Source organism: Ranitomeya imitator, chromosome 3, assembly GCF_032444005.1.
Source record: "Ranitomeya imitator isolate aRanImi1 chromosome 3, aRanImi1.pri, whole genome shotgun sequence".
Lineage (NCBI taxonomy): Eukaryota > Metazoa > Chordata > Amphibia > Anura > Dendrobatidae > Ranitomeya > Ranitomeya imitator.
The window spans coordinates 539,658,894-539,686,773 of record NC_091284.1 but is presented as its reverse complement, the minus strand read 5'-3'; the positions used below and the strand labels follow the sequence as shown (position 1 = coordinate 539,686,773).

Below are 27,880 nucleotides of genomic sequence, written 5' to 3'. Positions count from 1 at the left end.
GGGGCAGAAGAAAAACGACGCTTCAACTCTTGAAAAGCTTCCACAACAGCAGAAGACCAATTGACCAAATCAGCACCCTTCTTGGTCAAATCGGTCAATGGTTTGGCAATACTAGAAAAATTGCAGATGAAGCGACGATAAAAATTAGCAAAGCCCAGGAACTTTTGCAGACTTTTCAGAGATGTCGGCTGAGTCCAATCATGGATGGCTTGGACCTTAACAGGATCTATCTCGATAGTAGAAGGGGAAAAGATGAACCCCAAAAATGAAACCTTCTGCACACCAAAGAGACACTTTGATCCCTTCACAAACAAAGAATTAGCACGCAGGACCTGAAAAACCGTTCTGACCTGTTTCACATGAGACTCCCAATCATCTGAGAAGATCAAAATGTCATCCAAGTACACAATCAGGAATTTATCCAGGTACTCTCGGAAGATGTCATGCATAAAGGACTGAAACACTGATGGAGCATTGGCAAGTCCGAATGGCATCACTAGATACTCAAAATGACCCTCGGGCGTATTAAATGCAGTTTTCCATTCATCGCCTCGCCTGATTCGCACCAGATTATACGCACCACGAAGATCAATCTTGGTGAACCAACTAGCCCCCTTAATCCGAGCAAACAAATCAGATAACAAAGGCAAGGGGTACTGAAATTTAACAGTGATCTTATTAAGAAGGCGATAATCTATACAAGGTCTCAGCGAACCATCCTTTTTGGCTACAAAAAAGAACCCTGCTCCTAATGGCGACGATGACGGGCGAATATGCCCCTTCTCCAGGGATTCCTTCACATAACTGCGCATAGCGGTGTGCTCAGGCACGGATAAATTAAACAGTCGACCTTTTAGGAATTTACCACCAGGAATCAAATTGATAGCACAATCACAATCCCTATGCGGCGGTAGGTCATCGGACTTGGGCTCATCAAATACATCCCGGTAATCAGACAAGAACTCTGGAACCTCAGAAGGGGTGGATGATGAAATTGACAGAAATGGAACATCACCATGTACCCCCTGACAACCCCAGCTGGACACCGACATGGATTTCCAATCCAATACTGGATTATGGGCTTGTAGCCATGGCAACCCCAACACGACCACATCATGCAGATTATGCAACACCAGAAAGCGAATATTCTCCTGATGTGCAGGAGCCATGCACATGGTCAGCTGGGTCCAGTATTGAGGCTTATTCTTGGCCAAAGGCGTAGCATCAATACCTCTCAATGGAATAGGACACTGCAAGGGCTCCAAGAAAAACCCACAACGCTTAGCATATTCCAAGTCCATCAAATTCAGGGCAGCGCCTGAATCCACAAACGCCATGACAGAATATGATGACAAAGAGCAGATCAAGGTAACGGACAGAAGAAATTTTGACTGTACCGTACCAATGGTGGCAGACCTAGCGAACCGCTTAGTCCGCTTAGGACAATCAGAGATGGCATGAGTGGAATCACCACAGTAGAAACACAGCCCATTCAGACGTCTGTGTTCTTGCCGTTCAACTCTGGTCAAAGTCCTATCGCACTGCATAGGCTCAGGTTTAAGCTCAGGTAATACCGCCAAATGGTGCACAGATTTACGCTCACGCAAGCATCGACCGATCTGAATAGCCAAAGACATAGACTCATTCAAACCAGCAGGCATAGGAAATCCCACCATGACATCCTTAAGGGCTTCAGAGAGACCCTTTCTGAACATAGCTGCCAGCGCAGATTCATTCCATTGAGTGAGCACTGACCATTTTCTAAATTTCTGACAATATACCTCTATCTCATCCTGACCCTGACAAAGAGCCAGCAAATTCTTTTCTGCCTGATCCACTGAATTAGGCTCATCGTACAGCAATCCGAGCGCCAGGAAAAACGCATTGATATTACTTAATGCAGGATCTCCTGGCGCAAGAGAAAATGCCCAGTCCTGAGGGTCGCCGCGCAAAAAAGAAATAATAATCAAAACCTATTGAACTGGATCACCAGAGGAACGAGGTTTCAAGGCCAGAAATAACTTACAATTATTTTTGAAACTCAGAAACTTAGTTCTATCTCCAAAAAACAAATCAGGAATAGGAATTCTTGGTTCTAACATAGATTTCTGATCAATAGTGTCTTGAATCTTTTGGATTCTTGCCGAGAGCTGATCCACAAATGAAGACAGACTTCTAATGTCCATCGCTACACCTGTGTACTGAACCACCCAAATGTCTAGGGGAAAAAAAAGACAAAACACAAAGCCAAGAAAAAAAATGGTCTCAGAACTTCTTTTTTCCCTCTATTGAGAATCATTAGTACTTTTGGCTTCCTGTACTGTTATGAAAGGCAATTCAGTATCACAATGGACATGGAGGTCAGCGCACATACAGTGATCTGACAATAACCCAAAATAATAGAACGAGCTCTGAGACGTGGGAACTCTGCAGACCGCAATCCCTGATCCTCTCCAAACACAACTAGAGGCAGCCGTGGATTGCGCCTAACGCTACCTATGCAACTCGGCACAGCCTGAGAAACTAACTAGCCTGAAGATAGAAAAAATAAGCCTACCTTGCCTCAGAGAAATACCCCAAAAGAAAAGGCAGCCCCCCACATATAATGACTGTGAGTAAGATGAAAAGACAAACGTAGGGATGAAATAGATTCAGCAAAGTGAGGCCCGATATTCTAGACAGAACGAGGATAGGAAAGATAACTTTGCGGTCTACACAAAACCCTAAAGAAAACCACGCAAAGGGGCAAAAAGACCCTCCGTACCGAACTAACGGCACAGAGGTACACCCTTTGCGTCCCAGAGCTTCCAGCAAAACAAATAGACAAGCTGGACAGAAAAAATAGCAACAAATAGCAAAGAAGCACTTAGCTATGCAGAGCAGCAGGCCACAGGAATGATCCAGAGAAACACAAGTCCAACACTGGAACATTGACAGGAAGCATGAATCAAAGCATTAGGTGGGGTTAAGTAGAGAAGCACCTAACGACCTCACCAGATCACCTGAGGGAGGAAACTCAGAAGCAGCAGTACCAGTTTCCTCCACAAACGGAAGCTCCCAGAGAGAATCAGCCGAAGTACCACTTGTGACCACAGGAGGGAGCTCTGCCACAGAATTCACAACAGGCTGCTATGTGTGTGTACAGCAGCCTATCAATCACTGAGACACAGAAAGAATGGCGCACATAACCAGGTGCGGCGCACGGCAACAGTGGTGGTCAGCCACTTACCAATAACAGAGCCTGTCTCACTCTTCATCTGTGGCTCTGGATGGGCAGTGTGGAGGTTGGATCCGAAATGTCTGTCTGGACCTGGTCAACCTTTATCCTCGCTTGCCTACTCTGGCGCCATGGGGGTGACTCAGTAATGCTCCAGGTACAGCATGCTTTTAATGTGGTCTTGCTTTTAGTTCATTTAGGAGGCCTTTATGGCACAGCGAATATAAAAAACGTAGTGTAGGACTGCCCCAATATGAGATTGCCGTGAAGAGGCGGGGTGGCTCAAAGAATTGATCAATTGTTTGCTAAATGTCTCATTTTGATAATACAGTTAGAAATTAATATGTGCATTTGCACTTTATGTATTGCGTCTTAACCTTAGGCTGCGCTGGCTTCTCCCCTTTTTTGCTCAATAATATGTGATGACTGGTCCCAAACTCTTCTATGGACCCCTATCTCTAATGCAGGTTGTACGTGACTGCTTCCTCCTGAGATGCCAACTTTCGGTCCCACTAGCATGTCTCCAGCCCTGATCCTGGCTTGCTTCCTTGTCTCTCCCGACCAGCATAGACCCATAGTCTGTTAATCAGTTCATGGATCTTGGCTCTCCCATCCGCAGTCTGCAAGAACCCCAGCTGTGAAGGCTGCAGCCTGGATTCAGGTCTTGGTGGTTGCTTTAAGTATCTACAAAAGGTCTTCTCTCTTTTATTTATTCAAGATCTCAACAACAGCCTATTTCTCAGCAACCACTCCAACTTCTAAAATCATTTCAGATGGCAAATATCTCTATTTTGCATAATAGACCTACAAGAAGATCCCAAAGCAACTCAGAAGGTACACTATTTTGCAAGAATTTTATAAAGCACTATGTGCTATTCACATGCCATTTCATTTTAATGGGTTATTTTCAATGATGCTTTATTTTAGCAATAGTTTATAGATGAGCAGAAAAAGGAAAAATTTAAATTCACCGTTTAGTGTGGATTGTTCCATGAATTTCAATTTGCAAAGGAGTTATGTACAGATTGAATGTCCCTTCATATTCCATGGAGTCTATCAGACTCTTGTGTATAATAAATGTAAAAATAATGAAAATGCCTTACCACTCATCTTTGACTCCTCTGCTCCTCACCATTGCCACTAAGGTCTTTCTCATTTCTTCTTATCACTGCCAAAAGCACTGAAGACACTTAACACTTTTCTGAGACTTCTGGCTCTGAAGAAGTTCTGCGCAATGCTCACGTAAAGTCATGATGTCATGGCATATTCAGTGACATGCGTTAAAATATCCTGTGCCTCACCAGAGGTGGAATTCCCAACTGAGCTTGAAGAAGCTCGAGGATTTAGCACTAGCGGCAGTGAAAAGAAGATGCGATGAATAATGTATGGGTGTCTGTGAGGAAAGGAGTGACCGGAGAGTTGAGGGGTAAGATGAGTATAAGAATTTTGCTGAATCCGTGTGGAAGTAAATAACAAAAAAATCCACCTTTTGATGAATACATATCTTTTAATATTTAAGCAGAATTTAATTCCATTCCAAGCTGATGGTCATTGCAATGACTCATTTATAAACGACTTTGAGTGTATTACTACAGAAATTTTTTTCTTGTTTTGCACATGTTGTTTTATTCATTATTATGTTAATCATAGTTTTCTGCTGAGAAATGTCTCATTTAAATCAATTACTGCTTAGCAAATCAAAGTCACAAGGGAAATTTGAAGATCTACTAAGACTAGATGCTTTAACAAGAAAACTGTTTGCAAGTGCAATAATGAAAATCTTGGTGTCGTACTTCTCCGGAAAAACAATCATTTTTTTAAATGTTTGGACACTTCTTTTTTTTGGGGGCAAAAAATCCATAATTTTTGTTGTTTAAAAGCAATAATGGAAATATACAGTAAGCAAAAGCCGGTATGTGCAGAAGTATTGGGATGAAGCAGAACATATATCCCCTGTTTTTGAAGTATATTACAATGACTAGTATCTGAATTAACCCCTTCCCGACCCATGACGCCACGTAGGCGTCATGAAAGTCGGTGCCATTCCGACCCATGACGCCTATGCGGCGTCATGGAAAGATCGCGTCCCTGCAGATCGGGTGAAAGGGTTAACTCCCATTTCACCCGATCTGCAGGGACAGGGGGAGTGGTAGTTTAGCCCAGGGGGGGTGGCTTCACCCCCTCGTGGCTACGATCGCTCTGATTGGCTGTTGAAAGTGAAACTGCCAATCAGAGCGATTTGTAATATTTCACCCATTATAACGGGTAAAATATTACAATCCAGCCATGGCCGATGCTGAAATATCATCGGCCATGGCTGGAAATACTAGTGTGCCCCCACCCCACCCCTCCGATCGCCCCCCCACCCCCCCGATCTGGCCGGTACATTGCTCCGGCTCCCCTCCGCCCTGTGCTCCGCTCCCCCCCGTGCTCGTGTCCGCTCCCCCCGTGCTCCAATCACCCCCCCGTGCTCCAATCACCCCCCCTGCACTCCGATCCACCCCCCCGTGCTCCGTTCCACCCCCCCGTGCTCCGTTCCAGCCCCCCCGCGCTCCGTTCCACGCCCCCCGCGCTCCGTTCCACCCCTCCCGCGCTCCGATTCCCCCCCCCCGTGCTCCGATCCCCCCCCGTGGTCCCCCCCCACCCTATCATACTTACCGATCCAGCCGTGGTCCCGTCCGTCTTCTCCCGGGCGCCGCCATCTTCCAAAATGGCGGGCGCATGCGCAGTGCGCCCGCCGAATCTGCCGGCCGGCAGATTCGTTCCAAAGTGCATTTTGATCACTGAGATATAATCTATCTCAGTGATCAAAATAAAAAAAATAATAAATGACCCCCCCCTTTGTCACCCCCATAGGTAGGGACAATAAAAAAATAAATAATTTTTTTTTTTTCCACTAATGATAGAATAGGGTTAGGGGTAGGGTTAGGGTTAGGGTTAAGGTTAGGGGTAGGGGTAGGGTTAGGGGTAGGGTTAGGGTTAGGGGTAGGGTTAGGGCTAGGGTTAGGGCTAGGGTTAGGGCTAGGAATGTGCACACGTATTCTGGTCCTCTGCGGATTTTTCCGCTGCGGATTTGATAAATCCGCAGTGCTAAACCGCTGCGGATTTATGGCGGATTTACCGCGTTTTTTCTGCGCATTTCACTGCGGTTTTACAATTGCGATTTTCTATTGGAGCAGTTGTAAAACCGCTGCGGAATCCGCACAAAGAAGTGACATGCTGCGGAATGTAAACCGCTGCGTTTCCGTGCAGTTTTTCCGCAGCATGGGCACAGCGATTTTTGTTTCCCATAGGTTTACATTGAACTGTACACTCATGGGAAACTGCTGCGGATCCGCAGCGTTTTCCGCAGCGTGTGCACATACCTTTAGAATTAGGCTATGTGCACACGGTGCGGATTTGGCTGCGGATTCGCAGCAGTGTTCCATCAGGTTTACAGTACCATGTAAACATATGAAAAACCAAATCCGCTGTGCCCATGGTGCGGAAAATACCGCGCGGAAACGCTGCGTTGTATTTTCCGCAGCATGTCAATTCTTTGTGCGGATTCCGCAGTGTTTTACACCTGTTCCTCAATAGGAATCCGCAGGTGAAATCCGCACAAAAAACACTGGAAATCCGCGGAAAATCCGCAGGTAAAACATAGTGCCTTTTACCCGCAGATTTTTCAAAAATGGTGCGGAAATATCTCACACGAATCCGCAACGTGGGCACATAGCCTTAGGGTTAGGGTTGGAATTAGGGTTGTGGTTAGGGTTAGGGGTGTGTTGGGGTTAGTGTTGTGGTTAGGGGTGTGTTGGGGTTAGGGTTGTGATTAGGATTATGGCTACAGTTGGGATTAGGGTTAGGGGTGTGTTGGGGTTAGTGTTGGAGTTAGAATTGAGGGGTTTCCACTGTTTAGGCACATCAGGGGTCTCCAAACGCAACATGGCGCCACCATTGATTCCAGCCAATCTCGTATTCAAAAAGTCAAATGGTGCTCCCTCACTTCCGAGCCCTGACGTGTGCCCAAACAGTGGTTTACCCCCACATATGGGGTACCAGCATACTCAGGACAAACTGCGCAACAATTACTGGGGTCCAATTTCTCCTGTTACCCTTGTGAATCTGAAAAAATGCTTGCTAAAACATAATTTTTGAGGAAAGAAAAATGATTTTTTATTTTCACGGCTCTGCGTTGTAAACGTCTGTGAAGCACTTGGGGGTTCAAAGTGCTCACCACATATCTAGATAAGTTCCTTGGGGGGTCTAGTTTCTAAAATGGGGTCACTTGTGGGGGGTTTCTACTGTTTAGGCACACCAGGGGCTCTGCAAACGCAACGTGACACCCGCAGACCATTCCTTCAAAGTCTGCATTTCAAAAGTCACTACTTCCCTTCTGAGCCCCGACGTGTGCCCAAACAGTGGTTTACCCCCACATATGGGGTATCAGCGTACTCAGGAGAAACTGGACAACAACTTTTGGGGTCCAATTTCTCCTGTAACCCTTGGGAAAATAAAAAATTCTGGGCTAAATAATTATTTTTGAGGAAAGAAAACATATTTATTATTTTCACGGCTCTGCATTATAAACTTCTATGAAGCACTTGGGGGTTCAAAGTGCTCACCACACATCTAGAAAAGTTCCTTTCAGGGTCTAGTTTCCAAAATGGGGTCACTTGTGGGGGGTTTCTACTGTTTAGGCACATCAGGGGCTCTGCAAACGCAACGTGACGCCCTCAGAGCATTCCATCAAAGTCTGCATTTCAAAACGTCACTACTTCAATTCCAAGCCCCGGCATGTGCCCAAACAGTAGTTTACCCCCACATATGGGGTATCACCGTACTCAGGAGAAACTGGACAACAAATATTGGGGTCAAATTTCTCCTGTTACCCTTGGGAAAATTAAAAAATTCTGGGCTAAATAATTATTTTTGAGGAAAGAAAACGTATTTATTATTTTCACGGCTCTGCATTATAAACTTCTATGAAGCACTTGGGGGTTCAAAGTGCTCACCACACATCTAGATAAGTTCCTTTGGGGGTCTAGTTTCCAAAATGGGGTCACTTGTGGGGGGTTTCTACTGTTAAGCCACATCAGGGGCTCTGCAAACGCAACGTGACGCCCACAGAGCATTCCATCAAAGTCTGCATTTCAAAACGTCACTACTTCACTTCCGAGCCCCGGCATGTGCCCAAACAGTGATTTACCCCCACATATGGGGTATCAGCGTACTCAGGAGAAACTGGACAACAACTTTTGGGGTTAAATTTCTCCTGTTACCCTTGGGAAAATAAAAAATTGCAGGCTAAAAGATCATTTTTGAGAAAATAATTTTTTTTTTATTTTCATGGCTCTGCGTTATAAACTTCTGTGAAGCACTTGGGGGTTCAAAGTCCTCACCACACATCTAGATTAGTTCCTTTGGGGGTCTAGTTTCTAAAATGGTGTCATTTCTGGGGGATCTCCAATGTTTAGGCACACAGGGCCTCTCCAAACGTGACATGGTGTCCGCTAATGATTGGAGCTAATTTTCCATTTAAAAAGCCAAATGGCGTGCCATCCCTTCCGAGCCCTGCCGTGCGCCCAAACAGTGGTTTACCCCCACATATGGGGTATCAGCGTACTCAGGACAAACTGGACAACAATATTTGGGGTCCAATTTCTCCTATTATCCTTGGCAAAATAGGAAATTCCAGGCTAAAAAATCATTTTTGAGGAAAGAAAAATTATTTTTTATTTTCATGGCTCTGCGTTATAAACTTCTGTGAAGCACTTGGGGGTTTAAAGTGCTCAATATGCATCTAGATAAGTTCCTTGGGGGGTCTAGTTTCCAAAATGGGGTCACTTGTGGGGGAGCTCCAATGTTTAGGCACACAGGGGCTCTCCAAACGCGACATGGTGTCCGCTAACAATTGGAGCTAATTTTCCATTCAAAAAGTCAAATGGCGCGCCTTCTCTTCCGAGCCCTGCCGAGTGCCCAAACAGTGGTTTACCCCCACATATGAGGTATCGGCGTACTCGGGAGAAATTGCCCAACAAATTTTATGATCCATTTTATCCTACTGCCCATGTGAAAATGAAAAAATTGAGGCGAAAAGAATTTTTTTGTGAAAAAAAATTACTTTTTCATTTTTACAGATCAATTTGTGAAGCACCTGAGGGTTTAAAGTGCTCACTAGGCATCTAAATTAGTTCCTTGGGGGGTCTAGTTTCCAAAATGGGGTCACTTGTGGGGGAGCGCCAATGTTTAGGGACACAGGAGCTATCCAAACGCGACATGGTGTCCGCTAACGATGGAAATAATTTTTCATTCAAAAAGTCAAATGGCGCTCCTTCCCTTCCGAGCCTTACCATGTGCCCAAACAGTGGTTTACCTCCACATGTGAGGTATTGGTGTACTCAGGAGAAATTGCCCAACACATTTTAGGATCCATTTTATCCTGTTGCCCATGTGAAAATGAAAAAATTGAGGCTAAAAGAATTTTTTTGCGAAAAAAAAGTACTTTTTCATTTTTACGGATCAATTTGTGAAGCACCTGGGGGTTCAAAGTGCTCACTATGCATCTAGATAAGTTCCTTGGGGCGTCTAGTTTCCAAAATGGGGTCACTTGTGGGGGAGCTCCAATTTTTAGGCACACGGGGGCTCTCCAAACGTGACATGGTGTCCGCTAAAGAGTGGAGCCAATTTTTGATTCAAAAAGTCAAATGGCGCTCCTTCCCTTCCAAGCCCTGCCGTGCGCCAAAACAGTGGTTTACCCCCACATATGAGGTATCAGCGTACTCAGGACAAATTGGACAACAACGTACGTGGTTCAGTTTCTCCTTTTACCATTGGGAAAATAAAAAAATTGTTGCTAAAAGATAATTTTTGTGACTAAAAAGTTAAATGTTCATTTTTTCCTTCCATGTTGCTTCTGCTTCTGTGAAGCACCTGAAGGGTTAATAAACTTCTTGAATGTGGTTTTGAGTACCTTGAAGGGTGCAGTTTTTAGAATGGTGTCACTTTTGGGTATTTTCAGCCATATAGACCCCTCAAACTGACTTCAAATGTGAGGTGGTCCCTAAAAAAAATGGTTTTGTAAATTTCGTTGTAAAAATGACAAATCGCTGGTCGAATTTTAACCCTTATAACTTCCTAACAAAAAAAAATTTTGTTTCCAAAATTGTGCCGATGTAAAGTAAACATGTGGGAAATGTTATTTATTAACTATTTTGTGTCACATATCTCTCTGGTTTAACAGAATAAAAATTCAAAATGTGAAAATTGCGAAATTTTCAAAATTTTCGCCAAATTTCCGTGTTTATCACAAATAAATGCAGAATTTATTGACCTAAATTTACCACTAACATGAAGCCCAATATGTCACGAAAAAACAATCTCAGAACCGCTAGGATCCGTTGAAGCGTTCCTGAGTTATTACCTCATAAAGGGACACTGGTCAGAATTGCAAAAAACGGCAAGGTCTTTAAGGTCAAAATAGGCTGGGTCTTGAAGGGGTTAAATATCCTAGCTTCAGTTTCTTTTCCTTTAAGACTCATTAGAAGAGGTAGAATGCCCATATGGAAATTCTGTCAAGTGTTAGATGACTCGATCTTGATAGCAGACTGCATAAAAGGAGAAAAAGAGGTCTGCATCTCTTTAGGTCTGTTAAAAAATGCGGCAGAGAAGATTGCAAATTACTACTCCTTCACTTGTTCTGGTAAACCACAGACTATTTTACAGACTGTGGATACCTTTTGAAATGGAAGAAATGAATTTTAAATTTGTTAGTGGTTACTATATCATTTAAAATTTGAAGTTTCATTATGAATTCTTCCTTTATTTTCTGATACCCACATACAGTTAGGTCCATATATATTTGGACAGAGACAACATTTTTCTAATTTTGGTTATAGACATTACCACAATGAATTTTAAACAAAACAATTCAGATGCAGTTGAAGTTTCGACTTTCAGCTTTCATTTGAGGGTATCCACATTAAAATTGGATGAAGGGTTTAGGAGTTTCAGCTCCTTAACATGTGCCACCCTGTTTTTAAAGGGACCAAAAGTAATTGGACAATTGACTCCAAGGCTATTTCATGGACAGGTGTGGGAAATCCCTTCGTTATGTCATTCTCAATTAAGCAGATAAAAGGCCTGGAGTTGGTTTGAGGTGTGGTGCTTGCATTTGGAAGGTTTTGCTGTGAAGTAAACATGCGGTCAAAGGAGCTCTCCATGCAGGTGAAACAAGTCATCCTTACGCTGCGAAAACAGAAAAAAACCTTCCGAGAAATTGCTACAATATTAGGAGTGGCAAAATCTACAGTTTGGTACATCCTGAGAAAGAAAGAAAGCACTGGTGAACTCATCAATGCAAAAAGACCTGGGCGCCCATGGAAGACAACAGTGGTGGATGATCGCAGAATTATCTCCATGGTGAAGAAAAACCCCTTCACAACAACCAACCAAGCGAACAACATTCTCCAGGAGGTCGGCGTATCAATATCCAAATCTACCATAAAGAGAAGACTTCATGAAAGTAAATACAGAGGGTTCACTGCACGGTGCAAGCCACTCATAAGCATCAAGAATAAAAAGGCTAGACTGGACTTTGCTAAAAAGCATCTAAAAAAGCCAGCACAGTTCTGGAAGAACATTCTTTGGACAGATGAAACCAAGATCAACCTCTACCAGAATAATGGAAAGAGAAAAGTATGGCGAAGGCGTGGTACAGCTCATGATCCAAAGCATCCCACATCATCTGTAAAACACAGCGGAGGCAGTGTGATGGCTTGGGCATGCATGGCTGCCAGTGGCACTGGGTCACTAGTGTTTATTGATGATGTGACACAGGACAGAAGCAGCCAAATGAATTCTGAGGTATTCAGAGCCATACAGTGTGCTCAGATCCAGCCAAATGCAGCCAAACTGATTGGTCGTTGTTTCATACTACAGATGGACAATGACCCAAAACATAAAGCCAAAGCAATTCAGGAGTTTATTAAAGCAAAGAAGTGGAATATTTTTGAATGGCCAAGTCAGTCACCTGATCTCAACCCAATTGAGCATGCATTTCACTTGTTAAAGACTAAACTTCAGACAGAAAGGCTCACAACAAACAGCAACTTAAAACCACCGCAGTGAAGGCCTGGCAGAGCATCAAAAAGGAGGAAACACAGCATCTGGTGATGTCCATGAGTTCAAGACTTCAGGCAGTCATTGCCAACAAAGGGTATTCAACCAAGTACTAAAAATGAATATTTTATTTAAAATTATTGAATCTGTCCAATTACTTTTGGTCCCTTTTAAAACAGGGTGGCTCATGTTAAGGAGCTGAAACTCCTACACCCTTCATCCAATTTTAATGTGGATACCCTCAAATGAAAGCTGAAAGTCTGAACTTCAACTGCACCAGAATTGTTTTGTTTAAGATTCATTGTGGTAATGTCTATAGCCAAAATTAGAAAAATGTTGTCTCTGTCCAAATATATATGGACCTAACTGCATGTAGTTTGATGCAAATTTCAGATTTTTCTTATAGGAGTATATTTCCAAGTAATATAGGCTGGATGGGAGGTCTCTGTATTCAAAGTGTTGAAGAGTGCTTAATTGGCTATTTATCAGCACAGCTTCTATCCTGCATTCATTTTCTCCTTATCCTTAATGTGTTTTCTCTACCCCGTTAGATCTGCTGTACTGTGTTTGTCCTGATCTTACTGCAGTGCGGTGTTTCTTTATGAGAACAAAAAGTCAGTCATTATTTGTTTCACACTGAAACCTCCCCCTTTAATTTAAAATAAGCTCTGGAGGCAGATTCTCGTGTAGATCAGTGTCCAGTCTATGGATATTAACCACTCCTTTTCATTTAAGAAAAATGTGGATGTCTCTGGAACAAGACATCAGTTTGCAGGTATCATTTTATTGAGCTTCTTGTGCCCCTATAAATAGCTTAGGAGGGTGGAACCTACTGACAGATCCCCTTTCAAGAGAACCTGTCAAAAATTCAGCCGTATAGTCACAGGCACATGAGCCTCTGATTGCACTGGGTATGTGTCAATGCGCTATGAGTACATTGAAATGCTTCCAATGCACTTACAGGCCAAAACCAAATTTCTCAATGCTGGCACATAGAATTAATGCAGCACACTTATCATGTTTATTGTTGTAGTAGGACCTATACAGCCATTTCATTAATCTCAGTAGCAAAATTGAAAAAAAAAACTACAAAAGAAAGAAAAGTCATGCCTGAAATTCTACAGTACAAATGGCTTCAAGGTTCTAAAACGGTCTTGTATTCTCAACACAAAGAAATTTACATTTGCCACAAGGTTGTTCTTGCATTTTTTCACTATAAAGAAAATAAATCACTATGTATTCTACATTAAAACTAAATGGATGTTCTAATGAAGCTTGGAAGTCATGGATTTATAATGTGACCTATAAGAAAATGTCTTGCTTTCTGAGTACTATTTTTAAGATTTATTTAAAAGACTCAAATATTGTACAGATGAAGTGATATGTGCTGTGAAGTGCTGACATATAGTGTTCTGTATCTTTGCTCTCAACACGGTATTATTTTATATTCTAAGAATTTTGGCAAAGTAGACTTGTACACTTCCTGATTTTATTTAACCCCTTCCCAACATTGGTAGTATCAGTATCATATTTTGCAGTGTGGTTCTGCAAATAGATGTACTTGTATGTCCTGGCGTTCGTGTGAGCACAGTAGCGATGCCCACATGATTGTTGCCGTGAGGTGGGCTTAAGTGATAGCTGAGAGCTGTCACTGCCAAGAGTAGCAGTCGCACTGCCCTATCCAGTCCAATCGGTACTCGCGTGATGTCATCGCTGTCTGCACATCGTTATGGCAACCTGAGGTCACATGATGACCTCTGGGTATGCTAGCTATGATGGCCTAATTAGACCAGGTCAGCAGTATGGTCTAAAAGGTGATACACTAATGCATTGTACCAGCGATCAGTGTAAAAACAGTTAAGCTATGTGCACACGTTGAGTATTTGCTTGCTGAAATTTCTGCAAGGTGTCTGCATCTCTTGGCGTCAAAAATGAATTGTCGTGTTTTTTTTATTAGTCACGCCCCTACTTTTCGATTTGGCGGGCTAGCCAGTACACTCTCAATGCATCCCAGTGCAGTGCATTTGTTCCAAGATCTGGGCAGGTAACTGTTGATGCCTTTGTTTTTCTGCTGTTGAAAATTGAATTTTTGTAGACCTTGAGTCTCTAGTGGCTTTGCTATTTAGGTTAGTGTAGGACTCGTAAGCGTGGGGACCCTTGGCGTAGGTTACGAGCTTGCGTATTGGCCAAAATATCAACCAATACCTCACTATTTTTGTATATTTTTGCACTATATTTTTCGGGGTGCGGCCAAGCCCAAACACGTTCGGTCTCGCATGAGGGGTGTTTGCACTGGGATGCATTGAGAGTGTACTGGCCAGCCCACCTAATCGAAAAGTAGGGGCGTGACTAATAGGCTGTGAACCAGACACTATGCAGTACCATTGTGTGAACAATGCCCTATGTGGGCCTTTATTGTGCAATTGTATACTGGGCAGTTACCCCCTCCAGGAGTGGGTATTTGGAGAGTGGCTGTTGATCTGGTATTTTGCACCTGTGTTGCTAACATCTTGCTTTATGGGCTGGCTGCACCCTGCAGTGCATTTGTTCCAAGATCTGGGCAGGTAAGTGTTGCTGCCTTTTTTTATCTGCTGTTGAAAATTGAATTTTTGTAAAGCGCGAGTCTCTAGTGGCTTTGCTATTTAGTTTAGTGTGCTATATACTACATAGCTGTGCTATATACTACATGGGGTGTGCTATATACTCTGTGGGCTGTGCAATATACTATGTGGCTGTGTTATATACTACGTGGCCTGTTATATACTATGTCGCCTGTGTTATATACTGCGTGGTCTGTGCTATATACTGCGTGGGCTGTGTCATATACTGCGTGGCCTGTGTTATATACTGCGTGGCCTGTGTTATATACTACGTCTCTGTGCTATATACTACGTGGGCTGTGCTATATACTACGTGGCTGTGCAATATACTTCATAGCGGGGCAATATACTACGTGGATGTGATATATGCTACAGTCATGGTCAAAAGTATTAACACCTTTGCAATTCTGTCAGAAAATACTCAGTTTCTTCCTGAAAATGATTGCAATCACAAATTCTTTGGTATTATTATCTTCATTTAATTTGTCTTAAATGAAAAAAACACAAAAAGAATTGTCCTAAAGCCAAACTGGATATAATTCCACACCAAATATAAAAAGGGGGTGGACAAAAGTATTGGCACCGTTCGATAAATCATGTGATGCTTCTTTAATTTGTGTAATTAACAGCACCTGTAACTTACCTGTGGCACCTAACAGGTGTTGGCAATAACTAAATCACACTTGCAGCCAGTTGACATGGATTACAGTTGACTCAACCTCTGTTCTGTGTCCTTGTGTGTACCACATTGAGCATGGAGAAAAGAAAGAAGACCAAAGAACTGTCTGAGGACTTGAGAAACCAAATTGTGAGGAAGCATGAGCAATCTCAAGGCTACAAGTCCATCTCCAAAGACCTGTGCGGATGTTGGATAAAGAACCTAGAATAACATCCATACAAGTTCAAGCTGCCCTGCAGTCCGAGGGTACAACGGTGTCAACCCGTACTATCCGTCGGCGTCTGAATGAAAATGGACTGTATGGTAGGAGACCCAGGAAGACCCCACTTCTTACCCCGAGACATAAAAAAGCCAGGCTGGAGTTTGCCAAAACTTACCTGAAAAAGCCTAAAACGCTTTGGAAGAATGCTCTCTGGTCAGATGAGACAAAAGTAGAGCTTTTTGGGCAAAGGCATCAACATAGAGCTTACAGGAGAAACAAAAAAGGCACTCAAAGAAAAGAACACGGTCCCTACAGTCAAACATGGCGGGGGTTCCCTGATGTTTTGGGGTTGCTTTGCTGCCTCTGGCACTGGACTGCTTGACCGTGTGCATGGCGTTATGAAGTCTGAAGACTACCAACAAATTTTGCAGCATATTGTAGGGCCCAGTGTGAGAAAGCTGGGTCTCCCTCAGAGGTCATGGGTCTTCCAGCAGGACAATGACCCAAAACACACTTCAAAAAGCACTAGAAAATGGTTTGAGAGAAAGCACTGGAGACTTCTAAGGTGGCCAGCAATGAGTCCAGACCTGAATCCCATAGAACACCTGTGGAGAGATCTAAAAATGGCAGTTTGGAGAAGGCACCCTTCAAATATCAGGGACCTGGAGCAGTTTGCCAAAGAAGAATGGTCTAAAATTCCAGCAGAGCATTGTAAGAAACTCATTGATGGTTCCCAGAAGCGGTTGGTCGCAGTTATTTTGGCTAAAGGTTGTGCAACCATGTGTTAGACCGAGGGTGCCAATACTTTTGTCTGGCCCATTTTTGGAGTTTTGTGTGAAATGATCAATGTTTTGCTTTTTTCTTCATTCTCTTTTGTGTTTTTCCATTTAAGACAAATTAAATGAAGATAATAATACCAAAGAATTTGTGATTGCAATCATTTTCAGGAAGAAACTGAGTATTATCTGACAGAATTGCAGGGGTGTCAATACATTTGGCCATGACTGTACGTGGCTCTGCAATATACTACATGGCTGTGTTATATACTATGTGGGCTGTGTTATATACTGCGTGGGCTGTGTTATATACTACGTGGCTGTGTTATATACTGCGTGGGCTTTGTTATATACTGCGTGACCTATGTTATATACTGCATGGGCTGTGCTATATACTACGTGGCTGTGCAATGTACTACGTGGCTGTGTTATATACTACATGGGCCGTGCTATATACTACGTCTCTGTGCTATATACTACATGGCCTGTGTTATATTTTACACAGGCTGTGTTATATACTACGCAGGCTGTGTTATATACTACGTGGCCTGTGTTATATACTGCATGACCTGTTATATACTGCATGGGCTGTGCTATATACTACGTCTCTGTGCTATATACTATGTGGGCTGTGCTATATACTACGTGGCTGTGCAATATATAACATGGCTGGGCAATATACTACGTGGCTGTGTTATATACTATGTGGGCTGTTATATACTACGTGGGCTGTGTTATATACTGCATTGGCTGTGTTATATACTGTGTGGGCTGTGCTGTACACTACTATACATATTCTAGAATACCCGATGCGTTAGAACCGGGCCAGCTTCTAGTGCGGTATAAGTGATTTGGGTTAGTGAGTTTACAGCAACACCAGATTTATATCTGGCTTTTATTTTTAGCTGCGGTCACACACTAAAAGATGCTTTTTTTGTTTTCAAAAACTAGTTTTTTACATCACTAGATTTTAAGAGCTAAGATTTTTTCATATTTCTGATGACTGTCATGTGAGGGTTTGTTTTTTGCAGGACAAGTTGATGTTTCTATTGGTACCACTTTTGGGCTCATGACATTTTTTGATTGCTTTCTATTCTGATTTTTATGGGGTATTGGCGTACTAAGGAGAAATTGAGTAACAAATTGTACCATTCATTTTCTCATATACCGTATATACTCGAGTATAAGCCGAGATTTTCAGCCCAAATTTTTGGGCTGAAAGTGCCCCTCTCGGCTTATACTCGAGTCAAGGTGGGTGGCAGGGTCGGCGGGTGAGGGCGCTGAGGTATACTTACCTAGTCCCAGCGATCCTCGCGCTGTCCCTGCCGTCCCACGGGCTTCTGTGCTGCAGTGTCTTCCCCTCTTCAGCAGTCACGTGGGACCGCTCATTAAAAAAATGAATAGGCGGCTCCACCTCCCATAGGGGCGGAGCCGCCTATTCATTCCTCTAATCAGCGGTGCCGGTGACCGCTGATAGAGAAAGAAGCTGCGGCACCGAAGACCAGGCAGAGGGACAGCGCGAGGATCGCCAGGACTAGGTAAGTATAGCATATTCACCTGTCCGCGTTCCAGCCGCCGGGCGTCGCTCCATCTTCCCGGCCGGCGCCTCCATCTTCCCGGCGTCTGCGCTCTGACTGTTCAGGTCAGAGGGAGCGATGACGCATATAGTGTGCGCGGCGCCCTCTGCCTGATCAGTCAGAGCAGAGACGCCGGGAAGATGGAGGCGCCGGAACGAGACGCTGGGAGCTGCAATCAAGGGAGGTGAGTATGTGGTTTTTTTTTTTATTGCAGCGGCAGCAGCGGCGGCAGAGATTTATGTGGAGCATCTATGGGGCACAATGAATGGTGCAGAGCACCGTATATGGGCACAGCTCTGGGGCACAATGAACGGTGCAGAGCACCGTATATGGGCACAGTTATGGGGCACAATGAACGGTGCAGAGCACCGTATATGGGCACAGCTATGGGGCACAATGAACTGTGCAGAGCACCGTATATGGGCACAGCTCTGGGGCACAATGAACGGTGCAGAGCACCGTATATGGGCACAGCTATGGGGCACAATGAACGGGGCAGAGCACCGTATATGGGCACAGCTATGGGGCACAATGAACGGTGCAGAGCACCGTATATGGGCACAGCTCTGGGGCACAATGAACGGTGCAGAGCATCGTATATGGGCACAGCTCTGGGGCACAATGAACGGTGCAGAGCACCGTATATGGGCACAGCTATGGGGCACAATGAACGGTGCAGAGCACCGTATATGGGCACAGCTCTGGGGCACAATGAACGGTGCAGAGCACTGTATATGGGGCACAATGAACGGTGCAGAGCACTATATGGCACAGCTATGGGACAAAATGAACGGTGCAGAGCACAGTATGGGGCACAGATATGGGGCAAAATGAACGGTGCAGAGCACTATATGGCACAGCTATGGGGAAATAATGATCTATTTTTATTTTTGAAATTCACCGGTAAATGCTGCATTTCCACCCTAGGCTTATACTCTAGTCAATAAGTTTTCCCAGTTTTTTGTGGCAAAATTAGGGGGGTCGGCTTATACTCGGGTCGGCTTATACTCGAGTATATACGGTAATTCATTTTGAAAAATAAAAACTTGCATCCAAATCAACATTGTAGTGGAAAAAATGGTAAGTTTCCATTTACTCAGCTCCATGTTATTCAATTCTGTGAATCGCCTTATCATTAAAAATGCTTACTACACCCCTAACTGAAATCCTCAAGAGGTATAGTTTCCAAAATGGCATCAATTTTTGGAGTTTCTACTGTTTTAGAATGTCAGGAGCTCTGTAAACGTGACATGGCGCCCACATATTGGATATCTGGGTACTCTGGAGAACTCAAAATTGTTGTCTTTTTTTTTTCTCCTGTTAAAGGGAAGGTACCGCGTTTGTAGGTCATTAATAAATCACTGTAATGTAGCATAACATGCTGCTATAAGCAAGTTTGAAATGCATGTGAAACAGATTTCATGTGTTATATGAGTAGAAAGAATGCACTGGGGGCTGACATCTTGGTTTTGCAGCAGTAGCAGGGCACTCTCAGTGTCAGATTACGGCACCCCATGGACATAGGAGATAATAGACCAGCACGGACCCTATCTGTAACATTGCAGCAGCATTAGCAGTGAGCTGGGCACGCCTCTGTGGGCTGCACAACTCACTGCTGTAGGTGTGACTAGCTGCCATTTTATTATAGCCCTGTGCTCTCTATCACAGGACAGAAGAAGCCCTCACTGCTCCCCTGTACTCCAAGCAGGCACACATCCTCTGCTCCTCACAAGCTGCCCTGTGTGTTTCTCCTGCCGTGTCTACCCCTCCCCCTCACACACAGTCCCTGTGATCTCTGGTAAGCTGCACACACAGCCTGCAGAGAGGAAGGTGACACCTGGAGAGAGAGAGCAGGGCAGCTGACAGGACAGGGATTAAGGTGGGGGAAGGGGGATGGCAAGAATGTTATTCACAAACAATGCTGCTGAGTCCACTGTGTTCTGCTCCTCTGTAAACAAGCTGTGCCTCTGATGCAGTAAGTGCTGGTGATAGCAGGTCACAGGGCAGTCACACACAAAATGGTGCTGCCCTGTGATGCTGCTCTTCATTCTGTTGGGGCAGTAACTGCTGACATCACCATTTCCCTCCCCTTTTGGGTGGTCTAATATCCCTGGGGCAGAGCTGCTAAATCTTACTATAGCTGCTTGAGGTCTAAAACGGAAAATGCTCCCCCTAGTGGTAAATATGTATATTTGTAGAAAAATATATAATATTTTTCATATAGAAATGTTTGCAAACAGTGCAAACATTGCATTAATACATTTTAATTACTATTTTAAGCTTAATTTCACAAAAAAAACAAAATGCAAGAAAACTGGTGGCACCTTCCCTTTAACCTTCTGAAAATAAAAAAATTGAGGCTAAAGGAACACTTTTGTGGGAAAGATTAAAAAGTTTATCTTTTCCTTCCACATTGCTTTAACTCCTGTAAAACACCTAAAGGGTTAATAAACTTCTTGAATGTGGTTTTACGCACTTTGAGGGTTGTACTTGGGGTATTTTCTGTCCTATAGGTCCCTCAAAGTCACTTTAAAAGTGATGTAGCCTCTTAAAAAAAAATTGCTTTAGTAAATTATCTTAGAAACATAAAAAATTGCTCGTAAGCCTTTAACTCTTCTAACTTCATAAAAAAAGAATTGAGGTAAAGTAGATCTATTTTTTAATCTAGTTCTATTTTTTGTGGTATTCAATATTTTCATAAATAAGTTCAAATAATATTGACCAAAATTTAACAGTAACATGAAGTACAACATATCACAAAACAAACATTCTCAGAGTCATTGAGATATGTTGAAGCATTCTAGAGTTATTACCACATAAAGTAACATTGGTCAGAATGGTAAAATTTGGCCTGGTCAGGAAGGTGAAAACAGGATAGGGGCTAAAAGAGTTATTAGCCACATAATGGAATGAGTTGAGTTTATAATTGTTATCTGATTATACAAAATCCTTTTAAGATGGTCAGGTCCAGCTCCAGGCTTTTTTGGGCCCCTTTATCACCAACCACAATTTATGATACACAGATACTGCAGATAAATTTTTTTTAGTACAATGCCAGAGATTTCACTTACTACTTACATTACATGAGTGATATTTATTGTAAATTCTACAATAGCTCAGAAAGTGGCAAATCCTCACCAGAATAATGGGCCCCATATAATGCTTCATACAGAATAATGGACCCCATATAGTGCTCTATATAGAATGGGCCCCATACAATGCTCCATATAGAATGGGCCCTATATAATGCTCCATATAGAATGGGCCCCATATAACGCTCCATACAGAATAATGGGCCCCATATAATGCTCCATACAGGATGATGAACCTCACATAATGTTCCATACAGAATGATGGACCCATATAATGCTCCATACAGATTAATGGACCCCATATAAAGGTCCATACACAATGATGAATCTCATATTATCCCCCATAGAGAATGTTTAATGCTCCATACATGAAAAAAATAATCAAATACTCACCTCTCCTCATTCCTTGCTGGCAGCAGCTCTGATCTCCTCAACATCTCCTTACCCTCTGAACTGCTGCATTATAGTAATGAAGTTGGATCGCCCCCGTGGGCAAAGGGTACTTGGTACTGGGTCCTTCGGTTCTCAGGGGGATGTCACGGGGCTGACCCGGTCCGTGGCCCTCGGGAGGTCCGTTGTAAAAGGGAAAGGTCTTTAAAGGGGAAATGTTTGTGATGCCACCTGTGGTATTCGGTCAGGGTGACTGACGCTGCTTAGGGGTCCGCTGGGGTAATGCTATGGCAGCTAGATGGTATACCTTCCCACAGGTGAAGTATATCCCCAGGGCTTCCCAGTGTGTAGATGGTGTGAGGCGCAGTGAAGAACGAGGACACAAGGTTGCAGGCTCTTTACCTTTTTACTGAAGGCTTCAGCATCCACAGTCCAGAGCACAGATCACAGGGCAGGCAGAGTCCAGCCAGTTTGGAGGCAAGTCCAGAGTCCCCTTATCCAGGTGGAAATCAGTAGCCTTCCTCTAGCGCCTGGGTGTTGTAGTACCTTACCGCTGAGCCTCACATAAGGTCCTCACAACTGTTGAAGATGTTGTGTCTCTCTCTGTCCCCCGGATGGATAGGACAAACCCGTATGACCGGTGGCGTGAGGCTTTTTACAGGGACTCTATCATGCCCCAGCCTCTTGTGGGTGCCACCTTGCCTCTGGGGTATAGGGCGGGCAGGTAACATGGAATTAGCTGTCCTGCCGGTCTCTGGAGCAAGGCATAGAGAACTGTTGCTCCCTCTGTGTTCCGGCTACCGGGATCCTGCACCTCGGAAGGAGGTAGCCTGTGTAGGGCAGAACTCCTTCTGGTTTCCTTTCCTTTTGCTATGACTTCTTCTCACTCTCTACAATACAGTTCTCCTTCAGTGTCTCTTTCTGGAAGCTGCCGCACGTGGGGCAGGCGCAGCTCCATGGCCTTCTGTCTAGGCCTCTGACAGGATCCCACCCCTGTCAGGGACCAACTACCTGAGCGGAGCTAAGATAGCAACTGCCTGAGTCAAAGCCCAGCTAGTATCTGCCTAACTTCCTATCCAGACCACCAGTTTTACCTATATGTGAAGAGTGCCCTAATAAATAGGAGCTTAGCTCCCCCTGGTGGACTGGAGTGTGAAGTGTGTTGTGTGTTTGTGTTACCTGACAAAGAGATCTTCTTTATTGCCTCCAAACATAACACCATTCCCCCCTAGAGGAGAATATTACTGCAATGACCAGGACCCTGCAGTGCTGCATAATCATGCTCTCTACCCTGAGAGGTAAGTATTTTAAACAGTTTAAAGCATTATTGGTGGGGGGGCCTGTGGAAGCGCTGGCACTGGACCCCAACTCATGGGCCCCATAGTGTAGAGGTGTCCCCGATGGTGACTAGGCCCCCCTGCTTTCTCAGGACCTTGGTACTTGCCCAAGTTAGCTGGGTGGTGACGCTGGCCCTATACAGTATTGATTTTTACTTGCCCAGTGCCCCATCCTCCAGTTAGTGGTCACTAAAGGGCCAATTTTTCAATAAATAATGACCATACAGATCGTGCTACAAGACTGTTGGTGATATGGTTTAAATGCTTTATATTCAAATTCATACTGGAGATTCCCCTCTGTTGTCGATTTTGTTCACTGGCCATACTTGCAGGCATTACATTTCAGAAGCAAAACTTCAGCAAACTGTGTTCTAAAGAGGAAATTCAATAAATTGAAAAAATGCTCAGTAGACGATACCATTTTAGAGATGGCAGGTAATGACTCATAAGTTGGTGTAAGCATGCAGCCAATTAATTAGTTGGGTACAGTACTACTTTTTAACTTATTGCATGAAATACCCCTGCAGTATAACTGTATTCTGCTGATTTAACTTTCATCTATCTTCTGTGACAAGTATGCAGTTTATTCTATAAATTGCTCTTTCTGAATGTTAAAGGCTATGAAATTATATGTAATTTGAGGCACTTTCTGCTTCATTACAATTTTTTATGGACATTCTAGTTTAAAATTAATATTAATGCAGTCAATGTTTGGCATAAAAAGAAATACTTACAAAGCAATCTGAGACTGGCACCTCCAGGAAAGGATTGCAGCAATTAATGTGACACAATTAATTAATCATTCAGTACTGATAAATAAATTATAATGGGTGGTCTGGCACCTAAAATGTACTTTCTAACTATCTATACACTCTAGCCACTTTTGTTATTTGCTTTATTACACACTACCCCACACCTTTCATTGTCTACCTAATCTCTAAATATCTTTTTCTTTTTTCACTGTACTTCCTGTGACTTTTAGCTTGAGAATAGTCTCAAACGTGACTTCACCGAAGGCTGGCGCAGATGTGAGTTCAGCGCCCGCACTCTGTTTCTATCACCCACAGCAAAGCTTCTGTGAAAGTAGACGTCATCATGTGGTGGAGATAGAAGCGGTGAGGGACACGAGCGCCTCCCCATAGCTTCTAGCACGACCCTCACATCAGGGGGAAATGCTAATATCACTAACTGCTTCTGTCTCTTCTATCCACACTCCCTGAAGATGTCTTCTTTCACAGAAGGTGTTGCTTAAGTTGAAGCAGAGAGCTGGTGCTGCACTTGCATCTTTCATAGCGTCCATCATCCAGGATTTAAGACCTTCATCAGAGGGGGCAGCGATACAACAAATTAGTGAGTAACTGCAGCGCTGCCCCCTGTGATGTCCTTTTCTAAGAGGGGCGATGGAGTCTGCAGGTAGTGAGTGCAACCCCAGCCTCCTGTGACGTCAAGTCAAACGATACATCACAGGAAGTAAAGTAAAAAAATACCGTATATAGAGATTAGGTAGATGGGAAAAAGTGTGGGGTATTTTGTAATAAAGCTCATTACAAAAAATGAATATGGCGTAAGGATAGATATTTAGAAAATACATGTTAGGTTGCAGACCACCACTTTTAATTATTTTTAGGATATAGTGGGCTACATTTTCCAGGGTGTGTGTATCTATATTAAAGAAAAATATATTTGTAGTGTGTGACAATGGCTTATTCCAAACAGTATATTTTGGTTTTTTTTACAACTATTTTTATTAAGATTTTTAACTTAGCAAAGACATATAAACACAAAAATGAAGAATTTACATTGCTTCTACCTTCTAAAATCAGACCCCAGTCCAGAGACTCTCACCTAGCCAAATCAGTTCTCATGCTTCGCACTGACGAGGGCCAACAGCCCGAAACACCGTGTCTGCGAATTGAGATACTGATTTGGCTTTTATCCTAAGTCATATTGCACGACTCGTTAAAGGGTTGATTGTGACTTGTAGGATCGCTACTTCCAACAGGTGGCGCTATACAGTTTAAAGGTACCTTCACACTGACCAACTTCACAACGATATCGCTAGCAATCCGTGACGTTGCAGCGTCCTGGATAGTGATATCATTGTGTTTGACAGGCAGCAGCGATCTGGATCCTGCTTTGACATCGTTGGTCGGAGCAGAAAGTCCAGAACTTTATTTCGTCGCTGGATCTCCCGCAGACATCGCTGAATCGGCGTGTGTGACGCCGATTCAGCGATGTCTTCACTGGTAAACAGGGTAAACATCGGGTTACTAAGCGCAGGGCCGCGCTTAGTAACCCGATGTTTACCCTGGTTACCAGTGTAAATGTAAAAAAAAAAAAAAACACTACATACTTACATTCTGGTGTCTGTTGCGTCCCTCGGCATTCTGCTTCCCTACACTGTCAACGCCGGCCAGCCGTAAAGCAGATTACAGCGGTGACGTCACCGCTGTGCTTTACGGCCAGCCGGCGCTCAGTCAGTGCAGGAAAGCACAGCGCTGGGGGACAGACACCGGAATGTAAGTATGTAGTGTTTTTTTTTTTTTTTACATTAGCACTGGTAACCAGGGTAAACATCGGGTTACTAAGCGCGGCCCTGTGCTTAGTAACCCGATGTTTACCCTGGTTACCAGGGGACTTCGCATAGTTGGTCGCTGGAGAGCTGTCTGTTTGAAAGCTCTCGAGCGACCACACAGCGATGCTGCAGCGATCGGCATCGTTGTCTAGATCGCTGCAGCATCGCTAAATGTGACGGTACCTTAAGTCCTCTTTTTCTCAGAAGAGGCAATTAGCATATCCTTATGAGCAAATAAGTCAGGAGGAAGCCTGAGAGGTCTATTGAACTGACTCATCCTCACTTTTCAGGATTTTTTTCTGCCTTATCTGGCACATTTTTAAAGATAGTCTTTTCCTGCAACATTTCAGTCTACAATTAAGCTTTTTGTAATGAGGCAGCCTGTTTGTGCTCTGTGCTTCCATGAAAACTTCTAACATGTATATTGTACTGCTTAATATTATATGCTGGCTGAGAGTGGTCCATATGGAAACATGGTAATCCCCCAGTGGGCTCCTGTGCAGATCTGGGCCCCCAACCTCACAGTATGGGCGGTACTTGGCATAATTCACTCGGTACAGAAGAAAAGCAGCATCTCATCATCATTAACCATACTACTCAGTTTATTATTTATTATATAGAGATTAAGATAAATTTGTGAACAAGGGTAGTGTAATAATTGTATGCAGGTGAAAAGTGAGAACCCCTAAAGTCAATGTTACTGGTGGGCCCATGGCAATTCAGTCTGACATTGATTATATGTCCTATTCCCCAGACAATATTATATGTGCTATTTCAAATACATGGCTACCTCCTAAGTTGTGTTCTGTGATGTAATCAAATATGACAATATTCATATCATAGAAAACTCATACTGAAACACTACTTTCTTCTTTTTCAGATTGGGATTCCCCATGATGATCGTTTCCACCACAATTGGAATGTGTTATCTGTTGGTGTCACATGTTGTATTCAAATGGAATTCATGAGAAAAGACAATTCCCATTACAACAGTTCCACTGTTACCACAGTTATATGTAAAGGGCTGGTGAAGTTATTTTATTCCTGTACTGTAGCAGGAAACAAACTATTTTGGGTCATTGCAAAGGAAGTTTTCTGGATATTTTTTTAATTAGCTAAGGGCAGGAAATGAAAGATAAGCATTATAGACCTATTCAATCTCTTGCTTCTTCAGTGGTCACATTATAGACCTATTCAATCTCTTGCTTCTTCAGTGGTCACAATTGGTCTTGCATGATTATGGCACATCCATCATTCATATTACCGCTGCAGTCAATCACTGACCTCAGTGGTCACATGTCAGCATCACCATTTAAGGCCAGCAATTAATTTCAGGGGTCACGAGAATGATAAATGTGGCTTCATCACTAAAGGATTAGTGGGACCTCCAAAGCAGTGACAGTGGATCAGCCAGGGATTCAATACTGTAGATGTGGGATGCTTAATTTGGTACTGAAATACATTTCCTGCCCTCTACTCGTTTTTGCAAAATTCAATAAAACCCCTTTTTTGTCATTGAAATGAGTCCATGAAACAAGTGTCATGCTTGCATTAGCAAATTGAAAAAACAGATGTACTATTTTAAAAGCCCACTTTTAACTATGAAGAATTAATAATTAAAAAAAAAAAGTTGCGTAAATGTAATTGCTATCCAGTTGTATTTTCATTTTGTTTTTGTCCAATTGTATGAATTTTAGGTTGATCCCATAACTTGCTGCAGGACACACAATCAAGTAAAAATCAAGTGGTTGGCTATTGAATTTTTGCATACTTTGGTATTGTTAAAAGCATCAATTGTGAGTTTAATGTGTAATATACACATGTAATGTAAATGTACTGTAATAATCAAGATATGATGCTTTCAAGATTAATGAAAAACCTTAACTGGTAATAAATTTAAATTTAGACCCATATGAGTGTATTTGTGAATTTATGGGACTACATTTATTTGATGAATAGTAATATTTCTTCACATTGCATGTATTGTTGTTACTCAATAAGTTTGCTGCTTGGCATTCAGCCCTGATTAAGATCTAAATTAATTTTTTTTTCTGAATAATTTCATTCTTCGGACGCCGTTAGGTGGCTGTATAAAATGGACAGAGATCGGAATGCAGTGCACGGACAGGCTAGCAGTTCTCCCGACCCAAGCGTGACAGCGTCTTATTTTTTTATTCAGCTGTCATACTCTGTATGGGAGAGTCGCCGGCCAATCCATGCACTGTGTTCTGATCTCATATTCTGATTTATATGGGCACCTGACTGCGCCCTTACTGTGGATTTTCTGAGCACATCTGTCAGCAGTTTCTTCCAAGCATTTAGTGTATGTGCAC

General features: G+C 43.1%; 1 protein-coding gene across 2 annotated transcripts in view; it reads left to right on the top strand.

The window, feature by feature from the left end:
• Positions 1-27,458, top strand: part of OCA2 (OCA2 melanosomal transmembrane protein) — an 809,946-nt gene extending 782,488 nt beyond the window's left edge. For both annotated transcript variants that reach the window (XM_069757832.1, XM_069757833.1), the window contains one exon: positions 26,428-27,458. In XM_069757832.1, coding sequence (XP_069613933.1) covers positions 26,428-26,515 — 88 coding nt within the window. In that variant the 3' untranslated portion in view covers positions 26,516-27,458. The remainder of the gene's footprint in view (positions 1-26,427) is intronic.
• The last annotated feature ends 422 nt before the right edge of the window (positions 27,459-27,880 follow it).